Raw genomic sequence first — 25,377 nt, 5'->3', positions numbered from 1 at the left:
TTATGGATCTTTTTGTGTCTCTGCTGTCCTTTTATGCCTCTGTGGTACTTTTACGTCTCACTTTAAATACTTGTTTTGTGTGTGTGTGTAGTAATGTGTGTCTCATGTGGATAGTTTTGTGTCGTTCTGTAGTCATTTTCAGTCACTCTGCATGTTTCACGCTCCTTTGGGACCATTTCTTGTCTCCTTTGCTCATTTTTATGGTTTTGCACCTTCTTTTGTTTCATTTGGGAGCTTTTTCTGCTGTTTATTGTCATTTTTTGTCCCTTCGTGGTCTTTCTGTAGGACATCTGTCATAAATCGTGCTATCAGTCATACTTTTGCACACCTTTTTGCAGAATAACCTCTGAACTCTGCTGTGAAGCAGCTCAGGGGTAACTGGAAGCTCGCTTTCTTTCCAAATGTCACCATCAAAGAATTTCTGGTCCAAACGGGTAAATCTCTGGGATTAGAGGCACATTCCAGACTGAAGCTGCTTCTTAGAAAGAGTTTTGTTCTGCTGTAAACAGCTGGACGCTCTCTCTCTCTCTCTCTCTCCCATGGTTTTCGGACCTCCCTCTCTCCCTCCCTGCCTCCCCCTCTCTCTCCTCCTCCTCGGTCCAGCAGCAGTTGGGGTCGAGCTGACTGCGCGCCGCCCGGAGCTCATCTCCAAACTAGCGGATCGCACCTCTCACCTCCCGTGGCCTGCGCTGTGACCTGTGAAGTGGACGCGGGGATCGGTCCCGGCCGGACATATGCTGGATTGTGTCTTTGATTTTTTTTCGCTTTTTGACGTGTAAAACTTGGCCAAGTAGGTCAGTGAGGCTCCGGAGCGCCGCCAGCATTGCCGTTAAACCGTGTTGGGAAACTCGCTTTGACTGTGCTTGAAGGAGGAGGTGGAGGAAGCTGCTGGAGGCTGGCAGATCCAATGCGTCCGGAGCGGCCGTGTAAGCAGCAGGAACACCGGAGAAAGACCGACCGAGGGAGGGAGGGACGAGCGGAGCTCAGCGGGGTCTCACCGGCTGCTGGACCTTCATGCCTCCGAGGTACCCTCACGCTGTTTCTTTGCTTTGCAGCAAGCAGAGGTTATTTTACAAAATAAAAGACGCCTGTTCGTAATTTAACACAATAAAAGCGCCAGTCATTCCAGCGCGTGCCCAGGTCCAGTGCCAGACTCTCGTAAAGTCTGTGCGCGTGCCCGAATCACGGTGAAGTACAGCTGTGTTACACGCACCATATTAAACTATGACCCTGTTTATTATGATGATAAAAATACCAGTAATTACTTTAATTAATATCCGTATCATTTCATACTCATTTGTTTAAATGTAATTAGCAATCGATAATCATTAAACAGCTGATTGATGATTAATTACGCTAATCAACTTTACAACATTTCATCTGGACCAAAAAACCAAAGAAAATCTAGATCTGATGACGTGAATATGAAATGATCCCACTGCTGCTCCCGGAGGATGAACCTTTAGATGAGGTGACCTCTGACCTCTGCTTTAAAGAGACAAACAAACAAACAGCTGCACCGGCCAGCGCTTCAGTGTTAATGCTTGTAATTTGCGCGGCGGCCTGTAGAGGGCAGCAGGAGGAGTCTTGGCTCTCAGTGCGCAGTTTAACCCTTTAAACTTTCTGCTGCCGCTGCATCTGTTCACAGGCCGCCTGTCTGAGCTTGTGTTACTCTGCATGTCGAAGGAACAAGTGTTTCAATCTGATCTGCCGTCTCGTCTCTCAAACGCTCATATGAAAAACAAACTTCATGGTTTGTCTCTGATACGTGAAGCTCGCTGAGGTCTGAGCTGCAGGTTGTCATCAGTCCTGTTCAGGCTGATAAGCATTTTACCTGTTACTGAGTCAACACACAGCGAGCTGTAGTTTATTATGATGTAAAGCTTCACATCTGAATCACTCCACTGCAGAAAATAGACCCACAGATTTGAAACACCTCCATGTTTGGCATATTAGTGAGTTCACTATAGTGCTGTTTAGTTACTGGCAAGCTCCTTGCTCTTATTTTGAAAGTACAGGAAAGAGGGCCACACTGTAGAGTCAGCTGATTATAATGCTCCATTACTGTCAGCAGAAGTGGTTAGTGGTCATGTGACCCCTGAAATCAGACTCAAGCTCGCTGTTTTTTGTCTGAAGAGTGCGAGACGCACACTTTTATATAAATGAATTTAATGTCAGGTTCTCTGACTCTTCATCATATCGCACACAATCAGTGAAATCTGCTCTCACCATCAGTGTGTGTGTGTGTGTGTGTGTGTGTGTGTGTGTGTGTGTAAGCTGAATCCGTGGGGATTACATCTCTGAATATCAGCCAACAAGGCCCTTCGATTACTGCCTTAGAAAAACCCTAATGGAATTATAATTGTGTGTGTTAGTGTGTGTGTTAGTGTGTGTGTTAGTGTGTGTGTTGGCAGGCAGATGACAGCTCCTGAGCATCGATCTTACTAATAGGCCTCTTTGTCAAGAAACAAACACACACGCGCTTTCTGAACCGGCCTCACAGACCTCTCATTGGTTTATTTATATTTGTGTGTGTGTGTGTGTGTGTGTGTGTGTGTGTGTGTGTGTGTGTGTGTGTGTGTGTGTATACCATGTCTACATATCTTTGTGGGGACCAAAAATTGTCATGCTAATATACTTGTGGGGACCAACAGTCACATATGGGGACAAAGTGCCCGTCCCCACGAGTTTGAAGACATGTTTGAGACTCAAAATGTGGTCTTAGTGTCAGGGTCACAGTTAGGTTATGGTTAGCATTCATTGATGGTTAAGGTTAGCAGCTTGGGAAAGCATTATGCCAAGCAGATGTCCTCACTAAGACATTAAAAGAAGTAAGTGTGTGTGTGTGTGTGTGTGTGGTTGACAGGTTGACTTGAGGTCATCTGAGGTGACCGTGGACAAACTGCAAAGTCAATGAGACTCAACTTTTCTTCATGAATACATTTGATTGGTCTGTGTGCTTGTTTTTGTTCTGGCTCCGCCTCCTTCACCGACGATATTTGAATGCTGATGACATCGTGTCGAGGTGTTACGTGGTCTTGGAGGTGAAGACATGTCTGGAGTCACATCATGGGCCTGCAGTGTGTCCTACAGAAGAAGCCTGGATCTGTGATGGAGCCACAAACACCTTAAACTGACTCATTAACGATATTATTAATTATTTCATGACAGTTGTTATCAAAACGTGAGCGATGTAAGCAGCTGCTTCTCCGGTGAGTCTGTCGTCATAGATGTGGATCTTGGTCTGCAGCTGCTGGTCTTTCTTCTTGGTCCAGCAGCACATGAACCAGTTCTCCACCTGCTGCAGGATCCCTGCGGTCCACAGAGGATCTCCTGTCACACTGCAGTCCAAAATGCTGGAGCTGGACGCTGTCTCTCTCTGGAGCAGCAGCTGAAACCGGCTCAGAGAGCCAGCTACTGGGGGTTAGCTGGTTACCTACAGTGGTGCTTTCACAGGACGCAGCTGACAGAAGCTACAGCAGAATGCAGCGCTGTGTTATTATCACTCATATATGGTGTTTAATGTTTACATGCTGTCGGCTGTGTGGAGCACATGTTCTCCACATGTCTGCGTGGGTTCTGTCTGCGCTCTCCAGCTTCCTCCCACTGTCCAAACACATGCACGTTTGGCTAACTGGACGCCGGCGTCTGTTGGTAGCATCAGTTTAAGGCTCTGAAAAACCAAAATCAGGCTGCTTTGCATCAAGCAACATGGTTCATTGTCTCTGGGTCGTTCTTTTATGTCTGCCCATCAGTTGTGCGAGGATCTGTGGTGCATTGAACTTCTAGAGACTTGCTACTGAACAAATTCGAAGGTTGTGGGTCTGAATCCCACCAGAGTCAATATTTAAAGATCCATCAACCCCCTCCAGTGTCCCTTTTTCACCTAATCCAGCTAGACGCACGTCTGCGCTCTACATTAAGTCAGAAGTTAGAAACCAGATAGCCGAGGTTCTTTACTCTTTGTGACGCTGCTGTCACTTAACAAAAAGCACACGGTCCTTCTAATTTAACCAAACTTGCTGATGTTTGTAACCTAAAATCTGCAGCCTGCATGTTCACGTTTCCAACATCGGGATCAAGTCGCTCTAAATTACTCCTGGTTGATTTTTTAAGGAGGTGTGAATTGTCTCTGCTTTTCCATCGTTTTCAAAGCTGCAGTCTTGAGTATCCTGAGCACTCAGATTCAAGTTGAAGGTTTCCTGCATCAGCCACAGTGAACTTTAACCCATACAACCCTGAGCTGGTTATACAGGTGAAAGAAAGGCAGCAGCAACAGAGGGCGGCACCGAAAAACACAAAGAACCATTGACTTCACAGGCGAGCAGAAATCAAACGCACCCCAACCATCTCAGCTATTTGGAAGCAGTTTTAATATTGAGCCCGTGCAGTGTAATTATGGGATGTGGTTGAATGGTTTCCCTGGTGACCGGTGTTTGTCGTTTATAATAATTAGTCCGACGATTTAGCATCGTCTGAGGTTAGACAGAGGCTCTACTGTGACATACAGCAGTGTGTGTGTGTGTGAGGCTCCGGCGGCAGATGTATACCGCAGTGTTTCCAGCCTCAGAACAACACAGTAAACAACATAAACAAAATACAAAGCACACATACATGTACATGCAAGCACACGGATGAGAAATCGGACGACTCGAGCGTTAGTGTGTCCATTACACAAAAAGGTATAACGCACAACCTTGTTGTGTTATCGTCACAGACTAATAAGCTGGTGAACATGTGTGTGTCCAGATTTGGCCCAAAGGACGATCTTGCAGTTTTCAATTATTCACTGAAAAGACGAACACTGCTGATCTCAGCACAGCAGAGCCAGTGTCCATGGAAAACAGATGGGAAGTCAGAATATTTCACACTCAGACAAGTTTGGATCATAAAGACATAGATGCTGCTATTCAGTTACAGTTACAGTAATCCTAATTTACATTTACGAAGCCAGTAGATCCAGTCATGAAACTCTCGCACCGATCAACCAGCCGTGCAGCCAGAACGGTCAGCCTTTCTGAGCCGGCTGCACTGAGACGCTTCCAGTCTGTTCTTTGCTTCATATCCACTTTAAGCACAAACTCGCATTAAGAGTCTTTAAAGTCATTTTGTATTTGCTGACTTCACTGCCGAATAGAAACAAAGCTCTAATGTGTTCATTGTGTAAACCAGGTGTGCTGGAGGCGCGTGAATCACCAGCAGTGCTGTAAAACACACTGTCTCTGTCATTCTGTTTCATGCCAACACACACACACACACACACACACACACACACACACACACACACACACACACACAGGCTCACGTCTGATATTAGTCACACAAACATGCACAAACACATGTGGGGGGTTTCCACTCACACACAGAGTCTCTCCTGGATGCTTCAGGCGTCCACTGACAGTCACACTCTGTGTCCACAGCACAGCCATGTGTGGTGTGTTTTCAGTATTTAAAGCTGGACTGAAGTTATTCACGTCATGTTACATTTATGTGTGCATGCACATGAAACTCTGAAACTTCCCTCAGAAGTCTTCCAGCTGACTGGTTTGTGCGTCTGTGAAGTTTCAAATGTGCGTTTGTGCGTCTGGCAGGTCCAGCGGAGGTTAACCGCACAACTCAGAGGCCATAGAAGCAAGGTCTCCACGGCTATACATGTGCCGGGGCTAGGTAGTCACCAGCACCAACCGTACAATGGTACGGTCTCTAAACAGACGCAGGGGGGCAGCCTGCTCGCCTGTAATGTCTGTCTGTGTGCAGAGCTGGGATGCTTGCCAGTGTTTGAGCGCCTTCCCTGGATCATCAGTGAAGCACGTGAAGCTCAGTGACGATGTCCTCACACATGAACTCGGGTTGGAAACCTGTTGTTTTTGATGTGGAGCCTTTCTGGGTTTGGTGCTCGGAGTCAGCTGTAAGTGTTTCTGTCTTTGGGATCAGATCAACAAGCTTTACAGAAGAGCCACAAACATCATATTTGTTTTAGCACCAAAACACATAAGCCAACCCTGAACTCAGGTGGGACTCGAACCCACAACCTTGAATGCCCTCTCCTATGAACGTGTAGAAGTCCAACGCCATGCCCGTTGCACCACAGAGCCATACTGGTGCTGCAGATGAGCTCTCAGTGCAGTCCTTCCTCTGGGAATCTGCTGAAAAGCTGTACAGTAATAACGGTACATTTATGTGTGGTGTTCCCTGAAATCTGTTTAAATATTCTCATAGCTAACCACGGGACCAGCAAGCTCTGCTTCCCAGCGCAGAGCAACAGCTGCAGATCTTTATCACCTACTGGGGAAAGCTGGCTGTTTTCATGCATGCTGGGAGAATCCGGTCGGGATAGTTTCAACAGGAAAGGTGTGCTTCAGACACCTCCTCAGTACTGAAGGAGAGAGCGCTGTCCGGAGAGCACTCAGGAGGCACAGGTGACCTAAGCAGGCAAATATGTGTGCTATTCTCACAGGCAGTTAGCGCTGGGAGCTGGCAGGTCGGAGGCTGTTTAATGTCCCATCAGACGGCGTCGGGCATGCAGCTCCTCCAGGCCATGTTTAGAAATGTGTGACTGACTTAATTAAGGTGAAAGCAGCACGTCCTGCGTCATCTTTAAGCCAAGCTGCCGTGTGAAAGCTGCTCTATCAGTTCAAGATGGAAAGTCACGCATCAGGTCGCGACCGTGCTCGTTTTTCTCGACTTGTTTGGACGAATTGATCCGACTGAAACTTCAGAAACCTTTCTCAGCCAACGAGCCAGCGTTTGTTTGGTATACCAACGCAGCTGCAGTGACAGTCAGCGGTCAGACAGATGTTAGTCTGCTGTCCTTTTGCATGGCGCTGTGACATCACCTGTGACCGACGGATCTGTATTTTACGATTTTGACTGAACTTTGTTTCCAGCGTGTTTCAGGACCAACTCTGTTAGGTCGGTTATTTACTGCTGGTTTTCTCAGGTCAGGTCAAATTCCAGAAATGAGCCCTTGAAAAAGATGTTTCCATCCCTTAAACAGGCCGGGACAGACCTGGAACAAACTCAAGTCAAACACTAACGTCCAGATTTAGCAGTGTGCAAACAGACTGAGGTCAGAGGTCACACTTTCTCTCCCTGCTCTGAGTCAGACTTTACGTCCCCCTCTGGAGAAATTTCACTGAAGGAATTTCTGCTCCATTCTTCTTCTCTTACATCAGCCAGCTCACATCTATTGTCCTGACAGGCAGCGCTATCCCGGGCAGTTTCATCCTGTGCCAGCGCGATGGCAGGTCAGGCTGATTTACTGAGGCTGCATTTTACCAGCACGAGAAACGTTCCACACGCTGAACGCAGACAATCCGAAGGTGTTTGGAGCACAAAGCCTCCTTTGTAGGTTTCTACTGTTTGGTAAAAAAAAGAAAAACCCTGCTAAATACCGACTCCAGTGGGACTCAAACCCACAACCTGCGTGCCCTAGAGCTGCACGGAGTCGGCACCACCTCTCTGGTTCATGTGTGGAGAGAGGCTGAAGACCAAAACCTGGACCTCACTGAGCCCTGACCATAAACTGCAGACGTGTGGTGCAGGTGAGCCGGGACGGCTTTACACATCGCTGCTGCACAAACCGAAAACTGACTCCAAGCTGGTATCAACTGTGAGACCTCATTCATCTTCTCTTCTGCACCTTTGCAGGACAGGTTAGAACAGGGGTGTCAAACATAAGGCCTGGGGGCCAGAGTCAGTCCACTGCATGGAAAATGTGAAGGAGGGCGAGATACAGACAGGCACCTATGGGCAATTTAGAGTTTCCAGCTAAGCTAGAGAAGATGCAAACTCCACACAGACCCCGGCCTGATGGTGGAGTCAAACTCACCACCTTCGTGCTGCGAGGTTACAGTGCTAACCGTATTAGCAGAACAACATCGTGCCATTCACACCTGATGGCGGCCCAGGCGTGCACTAATTTGGATGGCATACGCAGCGCTCGCATATTGCAGGTCTTCATTCTGCTGCATCAGCAAATCTTCTTTGTCTGTTTGCAGTAAACGTTAAAATCGTGTGCTTTGATGAAAGGTTGGATGCTTTTCCTCTCGGCCTCTTTTTGATTTTCTCTTTGAACATTTTAAATAAACTATCAACAAACATCAGCACGTACGAGTCGCAGAGCTGTGTGGGAGACAGCACTGACGGTGCGACGTCGAGTGAAGCTGCCTGTCCGTGTCCTTAAACGCACCACGGCAAACATCTGTACTGCCTGCGCCAAACAACTGTCAGTCACGCCTCTGTGTGTCAGTGTGTGTTTCTGTGGAGCTGGTTGATGCTATGAGCACAAAGGAAACAGCAGGACAACAGTGTTATTGTGTGCTCGATGTCAGTTGCAGCGAGGCCACACACGGAGTGTCGTCCTGCACTGTGCGATGATGTGACTGTGTTTGTGAATCTGGGCAGGAGTAACCTTGGCTGGTGACCACAGAGGGAAGCGGTGTCAGACTGCGGCGTGTTGTGTTTAGAGGATGAGGAGGCCTCCCCACATGTACACGCAGCAGAGGCCGTGAATAAAACACAGACACAGTGTGTGGACTACTGTTTGAAGCCTTGGGTTTGTCACCATCTCGGTTTATTTAGAGAAAGAAGCGGCCATGTTTGCAAAGCCAAACTATCGTCTCTTCGTACGCTGGAAGAAACTTTTAGGCCACAGGCAAAGCAGCTCGAGCTTTATGAGCGAAACCACAGAGACGGGGTCAGGTGGAGAAGAAACCCGGGCAGCAGCTGAGAGCGTTCACTCAGTGCTGCGCCTCTGATTGGCTGACAGGATGTTGTGCAATCTGGGAGAAGCCTGGCTGCTGACTTGGTCTCCAGAAGGAAGTTGCAGCCAGTGGATAACAAGACTGTCAGAAGCTAATAAAACCAACGTTGTCTCCTTGTGCTTGTTCGTGCACTCTGTGCCAGACGTCTTCCCGTACCTGTGATGTCACCGTTAACCATCACTGTTAAAAACACACAAACGCTCTGTGCTGACTGCTGCAGTGTGATGTCAGACCCACCGCGCTGTCGGCCGATTTAGCGTCTGGAGGCAAATCTCCTTCAGGTGTGGGCAGCAGATACCCAGGTTCAGCTGCTCACAGCTAAAAACCACATGAATCCACGTCAGACTGGAGCTGGTAGTCATGTGAGGCTTCCACGTGGCCTGCACACCTGCATGCAGACTACCTGCTCAGACCTGATTGGTCAGTAACGCTCAGACTACAAACAGAAACTGTTTCATTTCTATAGATTTGACACATTTATGCAAAAATTAGTGCATAAATTTCACTGTAATATGATCCATCAGTCATAGGGTAGCCCCTCCCACCCCTGCTTCATCACGCTTTCTGACCGTCATCATGTGACTAGTGACTGCGACCACAAAGCCATCGGGGAAGTGATTCCTGAGCTCAGAGATCAGGTGAGCAGCAGGCACATGCAAACAGAAGAGTCGCCCCCTGCTGGGCACCACAAAGAATGCAGCTTCAGCGGTCAGCCGATCGATAAATGTGTTCGTTCCTCCAGAGTTTCCTTTTGTGCGATCCAGCGCATTAACTGCATCGTTGCCTCCGCACGGAGCCGTCTGAGCCCCATCCATCTCCTCCCCCCCACCTCTGCGTGATGCTAATGTTAAACGAGGACAGTCTGAACGTTTTATCAAACACCCTCCAAGTTTCAAGTGTTTTCCACACATTATCATCCGCATTAGACTCACCGTAGTGAATAAGTGACCAATGAAATGTTTATCTATGATACTTATTGATCAGGCAGCTGTGACTTGCACCCGCCTGCCTCACAGATCTGTGACCAATCAAACCAATAGATCAAAAACACGCCTGATTGGTTCCTGCTGAGCTTGAACGAAAACAGTTCAACCCCCAAATCACTGCTGCCAGTCTCAGTCTCATCACCACGACAACAACGCTCCACTGTGGCGAAGGACAACGCGCGCGCGCACGCGCACACACACACACACACACACACACACACACACACACACACACACACACACACACACACACACACACACAGAGAGAGAAGGCGCCTGTGTGTCTCTGCTTCTCACAGCACTACTGGAAGTTTATATGCACTGTCAGTGTGATTGTTTAGCTTGGACCACTGTGTGTGTGTGTGTGTGTGTGTGTGTGTGTGTGTGTGTGTGTGTGTGTGTGTGTGTGTGTGTGTTTTTCATGGTTGTGTGTGAAGTGTACCCGCTGCTCTGACAGTGGTAATGAATGGTCACGACTCCATGTGCGTGTTCTGCCTGCATGGCTTTTCTTCCACCACCTCCTTAAACACAATAGGTGTGTGTGTGTGTGTGTGTGTGTGTGTGTGTGTGTGTGTGTCCGTGCGTGCGTGCGTGCGTGTGTGTGTGTGGGTCAGAAGCAGGGCAGCAGCCGTTGGTTGTGTGTCTCTGAGGTTGGTTTTCGTCCATCTTTGTAGTTTTGCACCGTTGGTTCTTCTTGGATCTCGTGGAAGCGTCCTTCTGTTTCTTCATAACCAGTTTGGGGTCCACAGAGGGGGCGGAGCCTCCACTCACCCCTACTCACCAGTTTTCCTGAGTTTGCTGCTTTTGCATCTCCTGGATGAGTTTCTTTGGTCTGAATCTTTCTCGTTGTGCCTCTCCTTATCTCTGCCTCACAGCAGGCCTGCACATTCTCACAGTTATTTTGGATCACATTGTGGTCGTCCAGCTCCGCCCCTCACCTGGGACTCACTGTAACAGCTCTATTCTTTAGTAACAAGAAACATGTAGTACAGGAAACTGTGACTCTGGTGGGATTCAAACCTGCAGCCTTTGAATCACTTCCTCCACACATTGGCTTAACTCATCCCGTTGGGAGTGAGTCGTTCCCGTTCTGATGGATGGAAATTTTTCTGTGGCGTCCCAGCAGCAGTGAACGCATCACACAACAGCGTGGCGAGCGGTGGCAGCAGTGAGTCCGAAACGTAGCGTGTGTTTGAGGAAAGCTTCAGACTGAGAGGTTTATCACTTCTGTCAGTGTGAATAGCGACACTGAGCAGGAGGCGTGTCTCTCTCAGTGATGTCATATAAACACAAAGTCCACAGAAAAATGTAGACGCTCAGTAATATGGAGCGTTCTCCTTCTGAGGCCTGCAGACTCATTACAGAGCAGTGTGCTGTTTATAACAGATGCACCAGTTCAACCCACAACCTTTGAACAACTTCCTGTTGATGCATACATGCAACATATATGGGAGTCGAACCCACAACCTCTGCCTGCCTTCCTGCGTGCTCCACAGAGCCACACGGGCGCTCTGGCAGTGAGTCAGCCTGTTTCAGGTAACGTCTGTCTCCTGCTGTGAGTCCACACCTGTGGACGTGTAACATGATCTGATGAAGCCGCTGTCACAGCGTGAAGAACGAAACGACGAGACTGTGAACGTGCAGACGACACGATTTTATATGTCACTGGTTTCATCTGGAGATCCTGAGAAACGTCTTTTCAAATATTATGTGGTTGTAAAGTCCACAGTGCGCTCCACAGGGACACACACAGCTGTGGGCGTCTTTCACAGACAGAAAACACCAACCCTGGAGTGTCTGTGCCCCACGCCCACGCTGAGCTGTGGGTACTTTTCTCACAGCAGGAGGCACTTGGAGTCACACGTGTTGGCTCTGCACTCAGGGATCTGTAAAGAGCAGCCGGCGGGACTCGAACCCACAAACACGTCGGCTGGATCACAGATTAGTGACGATTTCACTCTCGTATCCAACCACGGAGGACACTCGGGTCCACTGGCACGCGGCTGGGTTTAATTCATCACTGCTGTCTGTGTGTGTTTTGATTCAGCTTCTACAACAAACTCCAAGCAACAGGAACGGGATTCAGAGCTGAAGAACTGGCAAGAAGCCACATGCGCTGACCTTTGACCCCGCTGTCTGTAACGCTGCAATGCGCTGTGGGAGCTGAAGCCGTTTCCAGCGCTCAGTGGGAGTGAGACGGCCGGACAGAGGAACCGGATCCTGTTTGACGCCTGTTTAATTTAATGGAGCTGATGTTTGTGGACACACACACACGTGCTGTAAGTGTGAGTGTGTGTGTGGTGATGACGTGTGTCTGAAAGCGGATGCACCTGGAAATACCTGGGTAGGTGTTGATGAGGCTGGCGTGCACACACACACACAGCAGTGTGTGCTGAGTGCTGCAGGTACTGACAGACGTGTGCGTGTTTGTCGTGCTGTGCGAGCTCCACCTTTGTCTGTCTGTTGTTAGAATTGCATTAAAAAGGCTCCACCAGCACAAACACGGCCCACAGCTCCAGCTCAGGTGAAGCACCATCCACCTGTCAATCAAAGAGGCCACGCCCCTAACCATAACCAAAGCAGTTTGTGTAGCAGACGGTAAACGTCTATGGGGACTGACTCCCTGATGGAGCCCCCAGTGGACGTTAGAGGAACTGCAGGGTTAGGTTTTATTTATTTTCAGTCCCAGAAACTGCTGATGGCACAAAATCGTTCCTGTGGGCACAGACAGGTGAGAATGACGATGTGAGCGGTGTGCTCTGTTCATGATGGCTTTTTGATTCCACAAGAATAAACGTACCCGGGAAACGAACGTCAGCCAATGTAATGTCTGTCATGGTCCTGGGCCATGTGGGCCCAGTATTCTCAGTTCTTTGTATTCTCGTATTTCGTTCCTTATTTAGGCCATGTCTTCTGAGTTGCCCTGTTGTGTTGTTCCCCAAGTGTTTTCCCTTCATGGCTTTTACCCCCTGTGTGCCCCTCTGTGTATCTGTGAGCCCTCGTCTCTCCTTATGTTTTATTCCATGTTTCCCCTGCCCATTATGTCTAAGTTCTCCCCGTGCTCTCTCTCCCCCCCTGTGTGCCTTCTATGTATTTATGAGCCCTCGTCTCCCTTTGTGGTTGTTTCATGTTTCCCCAGCCCGTTATGTCTGTGTTTTCCCCGTGCTCTCTCTCTCCTCCTGTCTGAACCTCTGTGCCTGTACATGTCATGTTCAGTTCACCCCGCCCTGTCTCGTTATGGTTATCTGTGTCACCTGTGTTCCCACCTTCCTCGTTAACCCTCTGTGTATTTCTGTCTGCGTCTTCCTCTGTTCGGCGTCGCGTTCTCCCTCATGCTGTGTGTGATTCCCCCGTGTTTCCTGGTGAGCTTTACGTTAGTTTTTCCCAGTTTAGTTTTGTATCTCCCATTGTCTTTTGTCAGCAATAAAGCTGCTTTTTGAGTTCATCCCCGTGTGTGTGAGTTTTGCATTTTGGGTCCTCCTCCTGCCTGCCACACAGCCGAGCCATGACAATGTCCTCTAAAGTGATGGAAACGTACGTGTGTGTGAGAACCACAGTGCTGGAGCTGCTCCATCACACCGTGTCCTGCGTCTTCTCTCAGGTTCACTGAGTGAGCAGCGTTGTTGCTTCAGACTCTCCAATCATGGTGTTCAGGTCCTGCACACTGGGACCCGCCCCACGTCTTTCACTTTCCTTCCTGCACACCTCTCAGTTTCACCCAAAGACAATACAGCGAGTTATTACACAAAAGGGGTAAAGACAGTTCATAAACTCTGGAGGGACTCAAACTTTGAACACTTGTGTTGAAGCAGAAGCCCAGCGTGCTGTCCGCTGCAGCACAGAGCCACGTGCAGCTCTGGGCTGTGTAAGATTTGCAGTCAGGTTTGTGTCTTTGGTGTGGAAGAGTTCTGGCTTCTTGTCAGCTCCAGTTACAAACCTGCACATTAATGCTCAACAACGTCCTGAGTAAAAACATCAAATGTGAAAAATATGAAATATTTGTTGAAGTTGGTCTCGTGAATATTTGTTGCTACAGTCAGCACAGCTTACACATGAACGTGCTTCAGTAGGAGGAAGGTTTCAAGTTACTCGAGAGGCTTCAGAGGGGCGCGGCGCCCGGGGTGAGATCAGGGCTCCAAATGATCTTCATTCGCTCCAAAAATCCTCACCTGCTTTACAAACGATGAAACGTCGTGTTGAGCTGCACAGACGCAGTGACTGCACAAACACCTCACTGAGCTCTGCGCGTCATATTTCAGTTTTTAATGAACCATTTCATTGTGTTTGTCTTTACTGTGATGATGAACCTGATCAGAGTGAGCTGCAAACCCCTGAGTTCTGAATTTGAAGCAAACGGTTTAAACTCAGATCAGCTGTAGGTTGGAAGGCGGGCTCTCGTCCTCGCTGTCGGTGGCTGAGCGACTGTTTCCACTCGAGGAGAAACTTTCTTCTGCTTTCGTCCGACGAACGATGAAAGTTCCTCTTTAGATTTTAGGACATGAAGCAGAACCTGCAGGTGTTTCTGACACAGTGAAAGATTTTCGACCAGCAACCTGCAGCAGACCTGCAGCAGGCCTGCTCGCCATCTGGCTTCCATTACAGACACCCCGACCCCCGTCTCCCCCCTCTCCCCCATGTACCCCCTCCCCTCTGACCCACATCTCCCAGTTTTCCTGCAGACAGCTGCAGAAACACTTGTTTACGTACAACGCTTTAATTGGGTCAATCTGTGTTACTGTATCAATGACTGTGTAGGAGGCCGTTATCCTCCAGTGGACACACACACACACACACACACACACACACACACACACACACACACACACACACACACACACACACACACACACACACAGGCTTTGGAGAAGAGACCTCATTCTTGTCGTTCAGCCAAACATTACATATGTCCTCACTGTTTTCACACAAAGGGAGAGTGAAACTTTTATTTGGACCCCTCCTCCCCCTCCTCCTCCTCGTCTTCTTCTTCTCCTCTCTTGTGTGAGCAGCTTGTATGAAGCTCGTATCTCTTCGTGCCGCTGCTGTCATGACATGAAGACACGTCGCACTGGGATGTGGTTTGTGTTGATCGAGGAGGCTAACTGGGATTTTTGGTGTGTTTCTCCAGGTTTCTGCTTCCTGTGACACTATCACACCATGCCTGAGGGGTCACGGCGTGGCAGCCAGAGATCGCCCAGTAACACAGGTAAGGTCTATCCAGCTCTGACAAAGCTACTTTACGACACCTTCATCAGCACTCAGATGAGCCGGTGAAAAATGTAGAGAGAGGTTTTTCTCCAGGAGCCGGTGGAAACCAAAAACAGAGCTAAAAGAGGGAAAATAACACTGTCTCCAGACACGTGAAATATCTCATTTTGGTGAAGGAGCAGATAGCAGATACTGTTGTGTGGTATTTGTGGTGCGTCCCAACAGTTGGCTCTTTTAGATGTGGCTGAGGTGAGTTATCCAAACTGATGCTGAGGCCAAATATGTCCCAATAACACTCTTTGGCCAGTACTGCATCAGGTGTAATTCCAACAATAAAGACGGACTCTGACGGGACTCAAACCCACAAACTTTGAATTGCTTTTTCTTCACGAGACGTCCGATGCACTGTCCGTTGCGCCACAGAGCCTGGCGTGCAGCTGGTACAGTGAGAGTAAGTGAGCATGCTCAGAAAGCCTCAGAGACGCACCATCATAAAGAACAGCTGAGCTGAAAAGTTTGATTTTGGAAACTTCGTGCAGTGATTATTTGCAGAGTGGGCGTGACGTTCCCCTTCTCGTGAGAGGAGCTCTGGACTGTGGGACAACAGCTGTGTTGGTGCTGTAAAGGTTGGGAGGCCTTCAGGAGAGTTTCAGTGATTGTTGGTTCAAGTCCTATCATAGTCGATGCTCAAAGGTAGCTTTCACTTCAGCATGTGTCTCTTTGTTTGAGCGACTAACGAAAGTTTTTAGTGTCAATATTTGTTTAGTCAATATTTTTGTATATTTGTTTGTAACGCGTGTTCGCCTTGTGTCAGACTGGAGACCCGTCCAGGGTGTACCTCGCACGATGATAGCCGGGGTAGCACCCCCACACCTGTGACCCATTGTTTGGGCATGTAGCTTTAGTGGTTTGGCTGGTGCCAGAAGCAGTGGCTAATGCTAGCTAGCTAGCTTGGTTAGCAATGCATTGAGACAGAGACCTGCTAATCAGAGCTCAGTAACATCCAAGTAAAACCCTTGAACTTCACCTGCTATAATACAGTTTAAACAGGCGAGTTATAAAGAAGAAACTATCCACAGAGAACAAACAGTTTGTGTATCAGGCTGTAAACATGTTCATTTCTGCTGTACAGTGTTAGTCTATGGGACTGACTCTCTGCTGCCTCTGCTGGACGTCAGAGGAACTGCAGTTTCTAGGACTTCTATGTTGGCTTCATACTTTTAACCCTGGAGGTTGATGCTTGCTTAATACTAGAAGGTTCTTTTAACCTGATAAACACGACCACAGTCACATTAGACAGTGGGTAACACACCGCCCTTGTGTGGGGTTGATTCTCACCTGAGTCAGCTTCCATCGCTGCTTTTTAAACAGTCTGAGTACTGAGCAGATGTGAGTCTGAGTTAAACTAATTTCACATTTTAAATATTCGGTTGTTTGGTGCGTTTGAGTTTCCTGTGACGCTGCTGAGCGTCACTTTCACTGCCTCGTTTCACTGTTTGGAGCCTCAGCTCAGATTTCTCCCTCAGCTGTGACTTCCTGTAACCAAACCAGAGAGGCCCAGCAGAACGGACTACACACACACACACACACACACACACACACACACACACACACACACACACACAGAGTAATGATGTGTAATTACACACAGCCACCATGCTGTTTAGTTGCTCTGCTGGTATATTGGCTTCCATAGTTAGCGCTCGCGCACAAACACACACAGAAACATACCAGAGCACGGCTTCATTTAAAAAACACTGCAATTACCAAACACACACACACACACACACACACACACACACACACCAATACACTGTGTGAAGGAAGTTGTATGGTTTGTGGTGATAAACTGTAACTCTGAACAATGTGTCTGCGCTCACACACACACACTTCATAAAGGGTCACACAGATCTGTTGATTGTAACCACAGAAAGGCGTGAGGCAGAAAATAGCGAGAACGCCCAAGATAAGGCTGCAGAACAAGGAGCCGGCGAGGAGGAGAAAGGGAGGCGTGCACCAGGAAGGAGGAAAGGAAGAAATGAGGGAGCGAGGGGAGAGAGAGGGGATTTTTTTAAAATCTGAAGTTGTGTTCTTGGCTGCGATTGGCTGCTTTTTGAAGCCTCCCTGCTGATAAAAACATTGTGAAATAAATAAGTAAGAGGGAAGAATCCAGGCTGGAAACAAAGGCAGCGGTTAGAGCACAGACATGCAGATGTTAGAGCAGAGGCAAACATCTGTCAGAGCTTCATAAAGCACTGTGTGAAAGCTTCTCCTTAATAAATGATCGATGTTTCGCTGTGGCGTGCTCCGCGTAAAAGTCACTTTCATACCTGAAAACACAAAATGTTTTTCAGCTGAGGGTGAAGCTCCTGAAAAAGGTGGAGCGCTGCTCCGAGCGGCACAGACACGGTCTGCAGCGTGCACTCCCACCCTCACCTGTGGGTGGAGACTGATCGCACACCTGGAACATGAATAAAGCACCTGTAGAAATAGCGTAGTGTGTTTGTTGCTCATCAGATTTAATCAGAGGAACGTGAGATGATTTTTAGTCCACGGCGAGTTTAAACCAGCACGCAGTTTGAGGGCTGCAGACGTGAATGTAAACTCGAGGAAACTGAAACGTGTGTGTGTGTTTCCAGCATTTGGCTTGGTGCCGTCAGGGGGTCAAAGGTCATGATCTGAGAAGCCTCACTTCCTGTCTTTGTCTCTGTCAACATGTCTCTTTAGCACTTTCACACGCACAGTTCAGGCTCGTTGTCTCCACTCTCTCGTGTCGGGGCGAGACCTTCTGCGTCCTCGGCGTCCTCCTCGGCGACGCTGCTCGATGATGCGTCAGATGTACATGACAAAGAACACGGCGAGTCCTCTGAATGTATTTTAACTCCTCGTCATGCTGCACATACGATTTCACTTCCTTCTCTTGATGCTCCACGTTTTCAGCGTGTCAGGCGAGTGGAGCCGAGCACGGGGCCGCCTCAGTCCACCTTACTGAGTCTGGTTCCTCGGGCTGTCTCTGCGTGGTGGATGCTGTGCTTCATGTGTGGCTGCGGCGATGCGTTCGGTGCTGACGGTTTCCAGACGTGCTCCCGAGCACACACAGAGATCTCAGCACAGGATCGGCTGTTGTTAACGCTGAGCTGCCAGAGCGCCGGGAGAACGCGGCGCTCCGATGTAATGGCCGTACGATTGCACAATAACTGCGCCGAAGCTTTAATCACTTTAAATGCTTCGATTTTTATCGCGGTGGAGTCTGATTGCTCCAAATCGATTCTGCGGCGGGACGCTCGGCACGAATATCAAAGTAGAGAGCGTTTGCATCCACTGTGTCAAAGCAGGACTTTGTGTTTGTTACGGCGGCTCTGGAGCCGTAAACTGAGATCCTCTTCAACGATCTTAGGCCCTCGTTGGGTGTTTCCCCGCTGAGGGTCCAGCTCCAGTGCTTTCTTTGAGCTCAAAGTTAAATTCCAACTATTCAAACATCTGGCTTTACGTTACATTCCTCGTATTTAACCCTTCAGAGTTTGGTCACAGCCGTCTTCGTGTTTCTTCTTATCCTCAGAGTTAATAGCTGTGGGGGGTTAAATAAGTGGGCGGGGCTGCTCGGGAGAAGGCGGGCCCAGCTTCAGTTTCCAACATCATGAGTGACAGTTGTTGAGGACTGACAGGAAGCTGAGCGTAGCCTCTCAGGTCAGACTTCCTGCCAGAAACTTTGCAGATAAAAAGTCACGTGAGACGAGGCGACATCGGCGGGGAGGGGTCAAAGAAAGGTTTGACGGACATTTGACGACATCTCAGCGCAGAGCACGTAAAGAGGAAACGAGCGCCTGAGAAGACCACATCAAAAACAGCAGACAGGAAGTTGAGTACTATCATTATTATTATTGTCAGTGGGATTATTTGTTTTGTTATTGGATACAAAAATAACTCAAAATGTTCTTTCAAAATAAATAAATACATTTCAAACCCCCTGAAGGGCATAGAGCAATTCCTTTGTCATAATGATAATTATGTTATATCCTGGAGCGCCTGAACGTCTCAGTGAATATATTTATTGTTTTACTGTTTGTCAGAAAAACATCCACAGGAAGTTTGGTTGCCTAGGAAACCGTACAGCCCGTCCACATGTCAGTCAGCGGTGTCCTGCATTCTCATTGGTCATTGCTGCAATCACAGGAGTTTTACTGAGGACCCGCCCACCAGAAACGCTTCCTGTTCAACATGTGGGCATGACTGCAGACGCTTCAGCCTCTCGTTGCTCTGATTCCTGCGTCGGCTGTTTAGGTTTGATTCCAGGATGTGTTCGATCCTCTGACGGTGTAACTCGCTCCGTCACTATTTAAGCTCCGCTGTTTCTCCCTGCTCGAACATTATTGGCTGAAATAAAGCGTGCCGTGTCCCTCACGCAGGCTGTTTGACCTGATATTTGAAGGTGGCTTCACGGTGAGATTCCGACTCCCGCCCAGTGGTTGAGGACACCTGGGAGGACGGCTCGGCGGGAACGCTCCCGCCTCCGGCGCCGCCGGCTCCACATGCTGCGGTCGAAGCAGAAACCTGTGGCGTCACAGTCGAACTCTTAATGACAGCGAGGAGCTGCTCTCTTATTACTGTAATCACACCCTGGAATCCACGCCGCCTCACAGATTTACAGCATGTGTTTAAAGGGAAATTCCACCTTAAAAATGGTGAAACGCTCTCTGCCTTCAGGCTCAGCTGTGTTTGAGTGCAATGACTGACGCGTCCACGCACTTTGTCTCCTGTAACCAGGTTTCTCTGCCATTTTTCCTGCGTCCACAGTAAAATTCTGATTTTTGTCTTATTCGCCATGAAGGTTGTTTCTACCGTTTTATGGAACCGTTAGACACAGAATCACTGTCAGCTCAGGACATGTGGCTGTTTTTAATGCTCAGTGTCAGTTAGCTTCACAGCACGTCTGAAGAAACGCAACATGTTCGAGGACCAAAGGAAATTAACAATATGCATTAAATTCAATTTCAATTCAATTACATTCAATGTGGTGTAGCTCCGTAACAGCTAGGTGCACGTGTTCAATGATTGACGCTCTCAAGTCCAGTCAAGTATTTTTTTTTGTCCAGCAGGGGGCGCCTCTGGTGTTTGCAGTGAGCTCATTCCTGAATCCAGCGCTAAGTTTATAAATGCACATTAACTTACGTCCCAGAGGGAGAAAGCAGGACGGGCAGTGACGTCACATCGGCCAACGCCTTCACACCAAATATTTAGTAACCCGAACCCTGACAGTATCTTTAAAAAGAAAGCGTGGATGTGGTTTGCTGGTTGGGTGTTTAATATAATTTAACAGCTAGCTCTGAATGAATGAGCCGACGGGGTTTTGCTGTGAGACAGCTCGCGCTTTATTTGTGTTAGCGAGCTAGCTTTAGGTAACATTAGCCCGAAGAAAAGCAGCTCCGGGTCGGATCTTTAAACCAAGTAATCTCTCTGAATGTCGACATTTTACTCTGACAGTCAGCTTCCTGTTTGGTCAGATGGGCCTCATTAGACAAAAGTAGGTTTTTGGGTAACGGCAGCTATGCTGCTAAAGTTTTAATGAAAATATGTTTCACACAGCACCAGCTGGCTGTGACGACAAACTGACCACAACTACAGACACTTCCTGTGTCAGTTTATAAGGACACAACATTACATCAGGTAGTTACACACATCTATTTACACTTTTACAGGTATGTGTGTGTGTGTGTGTGTGTGTGTGTGTGTGTGTGTGTGTTTGAGATAATCTGAAAGCGCTGCACCTGACTTCAAATGCAGGATGTGGTTTGGCAAATGCTCGTGTCATTTTCTCTCTCTCTCTCACACACACACACACACACACACACACACACACACACACACACACACACACACACACACACACACACACACAGCCAATAACAGGAAATCAGGAAATCAGATGTGTTGAGAAGCAGTTTTGTTCAGTCGGTGTTCAACGGTGAGCTGTGTCATTAAATCAGTGATCTGAACAGAGAAACATGTGGACTGCCTGACGCACACACACAGACACACACTGCAAACTCAAAGTAAGTCGCTCTACGTCTCTGATGGCTTTTGTTCTGCTGTTTGACTGAGCTGTGTTTCTCTGATGTTTAATGACGGGCTGTGAGGAGCACGAAGGTGATCCTGTGCGATGTTCTTCATTGTAGCTCAGGATGAGCTGGAAATGCAGTTTATCATCTCAGTACTTTTACCTCTAAATACTAAAAGTATTTGAGAATATCTGCAGGAAAATATGAAGTAAAAGCTGTGAGTGCAGGGAATCGGTCTGATGGTTATCTTTCCCACACATCAGCATAAAACAGTGCACGTGCAGCCTCTTCGTGCCTGATCCAGTCACAGGTGTGTGCAGCTGGCCTTTACCTTTACTTGTTCTAAAGAGCTCAGTGAGTTTGGGAGCGGTGCTGTAACAGGATGCTGCGACACGGCGTCCCGCCTCGATGTTCCACCATCAACTCGCAGCGGTGTGTTGCAAAGTGGAAGTGTTCAAAAACCACAGCGAGTCAACCAGACCTTCGACCAGCTTCGATCTGTCCTACAGATTAAATCTGCTGCTTATTCAGGTTCCAGCTGCACCTTATATGCTCGTACCGAGGTTTGGAGGCGTGTCAGTAATGGCAGATAAAAGTCCCATTTTTGAGACCACCAAAGTCCCAGGTATGACGGGACAGCAGTCACATGTTGTCGGACACTTGGGCAAACGAGCATTCTCCATCCAGTTGGCGAGAGGTTGCTGACAGCTGGTATTAGGCCTGTGATCGTTCACTGAACGCTTGTTAAAGTCTTTGCTGCTGCTGCTTGGCGACTTGTTGCTCGAAGTTTTCAGACTAGTCAGCGTCTTCCATGCAAACCATGAGCAACCTGCTAGCAACCGAGGCAATCACGACAACGCTGTGCACGCTCTGTGACCTGTTTCACGACTGTCCTCAGCCTGCTGGCAGACCGTATGAGCTTTAGGAAGAGTCAGGTGTAGGATAACAACTCCCACCCAGTTTTCTGTTGGTGGGTGGGACAAAGCTGAGCCTGATAGAGTTTAATGTGAGGCTGACACTCATCCTCAGCGAGCTTTGCTTCCTTCGTCATAACACTACGTTTCGACAGATAATAACGTGAGTGTAATTCTTGGAGCATCAGCCACATGCACGTGAGGTCAGCTGCTTACGACGCTGCTGCCAGAGGCGTTCCTGTAAGAACCTGCAGTTACGAAACTCTGTAATATCAGCTGGAAAGTGGAAAAATGTTCTCATCTAACGGCGTACGGAAAGTCCTCCCGCCGGGACGTCTGGAATTTAAACGCTAATGGACTTTAATTACTTCTCCATCTCAGCGTCTCGCTGCCGGGCTCGGTTCAGGTGTGGTTCAGGTTTGCAGTCTGAAGCGAAGGATCAGAGGTTTTTAAAAGCGGCGCTCGCCGTCGCAGAGATGTTGCCATGTTTGGTGGCATTTCAGAGAAATGCAGAGAAGAAAACGAACAGACTCAGTAATTAACTCTGAAACCACAAACTGGCAGGGAGCGTTTGCTAAACGTTTCAGGGAAACAAAAGAAATGAAAAACTTTGTGAACTTTGAGTTTGCAGCACATCGTGTGCTTCTGACGGCTTTTCTCACACTTCACACGTGTGTTTGTGGCACATCTCGTTCGGCGGGTTTGCCTTAAAGTAACATCTTAACTTTCTCTGGTGCTGTTTTATGACTTTGGAGGGGGGGCAGCCCCTCGTTAGACCTCTCAGTGATGTAGGGACCAGAGACTGAGGAGCATCAGGGAAGTCCAGCATTGAGCTGGAGAACATACTCAGTCCAGGCCGGGGCCGTCTCAGACTCTGTTTGGTCCGACGATGTGACCTTTTAACCCAGAGAACAGTTTAACCCTGAGCCTCCTCCCTCCTCTGCGCTGTGCTATCAGCTTATCCACTGCATGTAGCCAGCCGGCCACCAGCTCGCACATCATTACACGCCAATCAGTCCAGCTTCAGTAAGCCTCCACACATCGCTGCTGTTTAGCTTCATGTCTTTGTTGTGCAGAGTTGACTTTTTTAGAAATCCTTCAGTGAGACGGAGCGATGCCACCATCATCCTTATCTTATGATGGTATGTCACCTGCGGCGCTCTCAGTGGAGCCTCGGTGTTCTTGTGGCTTTAGGAACCGAGGAGGCCCCAGGTGTTTATCAGCAGTCTGGGTTTCGCGCTCTGTGACAGGGCTGAACTTTAACAGGAAATAAAGCTTGAAGACGTGCTGCTGGTGGAGTCACGGTAAAGATGGCTGCTCCTTTAACATGTGAGAAAGTCTTTCATGAAAAGGAAGAATGTACAAAAAGAGGAAGAGTGTGTCGGTAGAGACGATCCGCTCTGCTGCGCACACACTTCCTGTTTACTCTGAAAGTCACACGGCAGGTTTACACTGATCAGGAAGTCACCGTGGCAACCGCTGGAAGTGTTTCTGAGGGATCACCTGTTGGACGGGCAGGTAAGGCGCTGCTTTGGGTTTTGAAGGAGGGAGGAGTTTATGATGGACACTGGTGTGGCCGTAGGTGTTGGGACATGGAAGAACCGAGCAGGCGTTCAGATGGTTTTTATCTTCCACTGTGGAGAACAACACACCCACTGATGTTAGTGTGAAGGCAGCTCATCAGCATCGGTCCTTCCTCTAAACCAGAACGAGGAAACGAGCCTCGTGTTCATCGAGGATTCAGCCTGATTGATTGATTTCTGATGATAAATCACTCAACAGTGAACTAGCAGCGGAGACGACTGGACGGCTGTGGCTGAAGCCACCGCCCAGCTGTGGCCCAGCTGTGGCCCAGCTGTGGCCCAGCTGTGGCCCAGCTGTGGCCCAGCTGTGGCCCAGCTGAGCAGGGTAAACCACAGGTCCACCTTACATGGGCCAAAGGTCTAGAGGCTACATCTTGACACCACCTCATGATTCTTTACCAGCTGACCCACAAAAAACACAACATAACTGAGGTGTAAAAGTGGGCGTGGCTTAACCATATACACCCGCCCAGCTTTGCTGAATCATCCTTTCAGCTGTCAAACGTTGTCACGACCTCATACAGCACACTTTGGTCTTCAGTGGACCATGAAGCTCTCCTACGTTTAATCCCTCAGATGTACTAATATGAGAAGAAGTGAAATTCCAACAGTACGTCTCAGTTTTTCCACATGATAAAGAAACGCTGCTGCACGACTCTCCGAGCTGAAAGAAACAAAAGAAACGTGTAAAATTACAGAAAAGCTTCGTGTTACTGTGGACACACTGTAAAAAATGGTGTTGTTGTAAACTGTGAAAGACCTTTTCTGTCATTTAACTGTTGATCTATTATTTCATTACTTTGCTTTGTGAATGGGCGGGGTCTATATCAAAAGCTGTCACACAGGCTGTAACCGGCCAGTTCTGGGCCCCAGGCCTTATGTTTGACTTTGGATGTTGTGCGCTCACAGTCAGCTGTTCTAGTGTGTGGTGAGTTCACTGACCCACTTCTGCACAGACAAAGCGTCGCTGTCATATGTTCTGCTGCCGAGCCCACCTCATCACACGCATGAGGAAACGTGCGTGTTCCACTGGTTTCTGTTTGGGTGTTTTAGCTAAAAATACAGCCTGTAAATAAAAGATGTCTCGTTTTATGGCCACAGTATCAGGTTTTTGGAGCCAGAAGGGAGAACTGGAGTGTTATAAGCTAAACTTGGTTAGCAGACAGCTAGCAGCTACACAAATAGGCACAGTCAAATAGGCCACGCCCCGAAAAGTGCAAACTTTAAGCCATAACTTATAAAAACACCGTGACTGTTGGAGCCTCTGGTGGACGTTAGAGGAACTGCAGCTTGTTCAACTTCCGTATTGGCTTCTTTTTTAAACTCTGTGTTTAAAACGAGCTCGTGGACTAATTTGTGCATTTTTCTCTCTTCTTTCCAGCTGCCAAACGTCCCTCCTCAGTCTCATCTCTGAGTGGGATTGTGGGTAGGATGATGTCATCCGGAGAGCGAGGAGCGTCGTCCTCCTGCACCTCCGTCAACACCGTCTGCTCGGACGGAGAGCGTCCCGCCTCCCTCTCCCTCTCCTCCTCTGCCTCGTCAGTCTCCCTGCAGGACTCCTCCCACTCCTCCTCATCCTCTTCATCCTCTTCACTTCCTTACGGCGCAGTGCCGACATACAACGCCTCATCGTCGTCCTCCACGCCAAAAAGAAATGGCTCAGACATCAGTCTGGACCTCACTCCCCTCACACCTCATGGAGGCGGAGGAGGAGCATCTGGAGGAGGAGGGGCGTGTGTCGCCAAGGTGACAGGAGGAGGCGGCCACCCCAGTAATGTTGCTAGTCCGGTGGGGGTGGCAGTGGCGGCGGCGGTGGCCACGCCCAGACAGCTTTCACGGCTGGACCGAGTGGTCCTGGAGATCGTGGA

General features: G+C 48.6%; 1 protein-coding gene across 1 annotated transcript in view; it reads left to right on the top strand.

The window, feature by feature from the left end:
• The first annotated feature begins 580 nt into the window (after positions 1-580).
• The window catches only part of plekhg2 (pleckstrin homology domain containing, family G (with RhoGef domain) member 2), a 60,778-nt gene continuing 35,981 nt past the window's right edge, over positions 581-25,377 (top strand). The window contains exons 1-3 of the mRNA XM_026191414.2: positions 581-1,025; positions 14,877-14,954; positions 24,891-25,377. The exon at positions 24,891-25,377 is cut by the window's right edge and continues 43 nt beyond it. Of these exons, the coding sequence (XP_026047199.2) occupies positions 14,906-14,954; positions 24,891-25,377 (536 nt within the window). The 5' untranslated portion in view covers positions 581-1,025; positions 14,877-14,905. The remainder of the gene's footprint in view (positions 1,026-14,876; positions 14,955-24,890) is intronic.

This window comes from Astatotilapia calliptera, chromosome 14, assembly GCF_964374335.1.
Source record: "Astatotilapia calliptera chromosome 14, fAstCal68.1, whole genome shotgun sequence".
In the NCBI taxonomy this organism is placed as follows: Eukaryota; Metazoa; Chordata; class Actinopteri; order Cichliformes; family Cichlidae; genus Astatotilapia; species Astatotilapia calliptera.
Note: the sequence above shows the minus strand (reverse complement) of the source record. Positions and strands in the feature narration are given on the sequence as shown.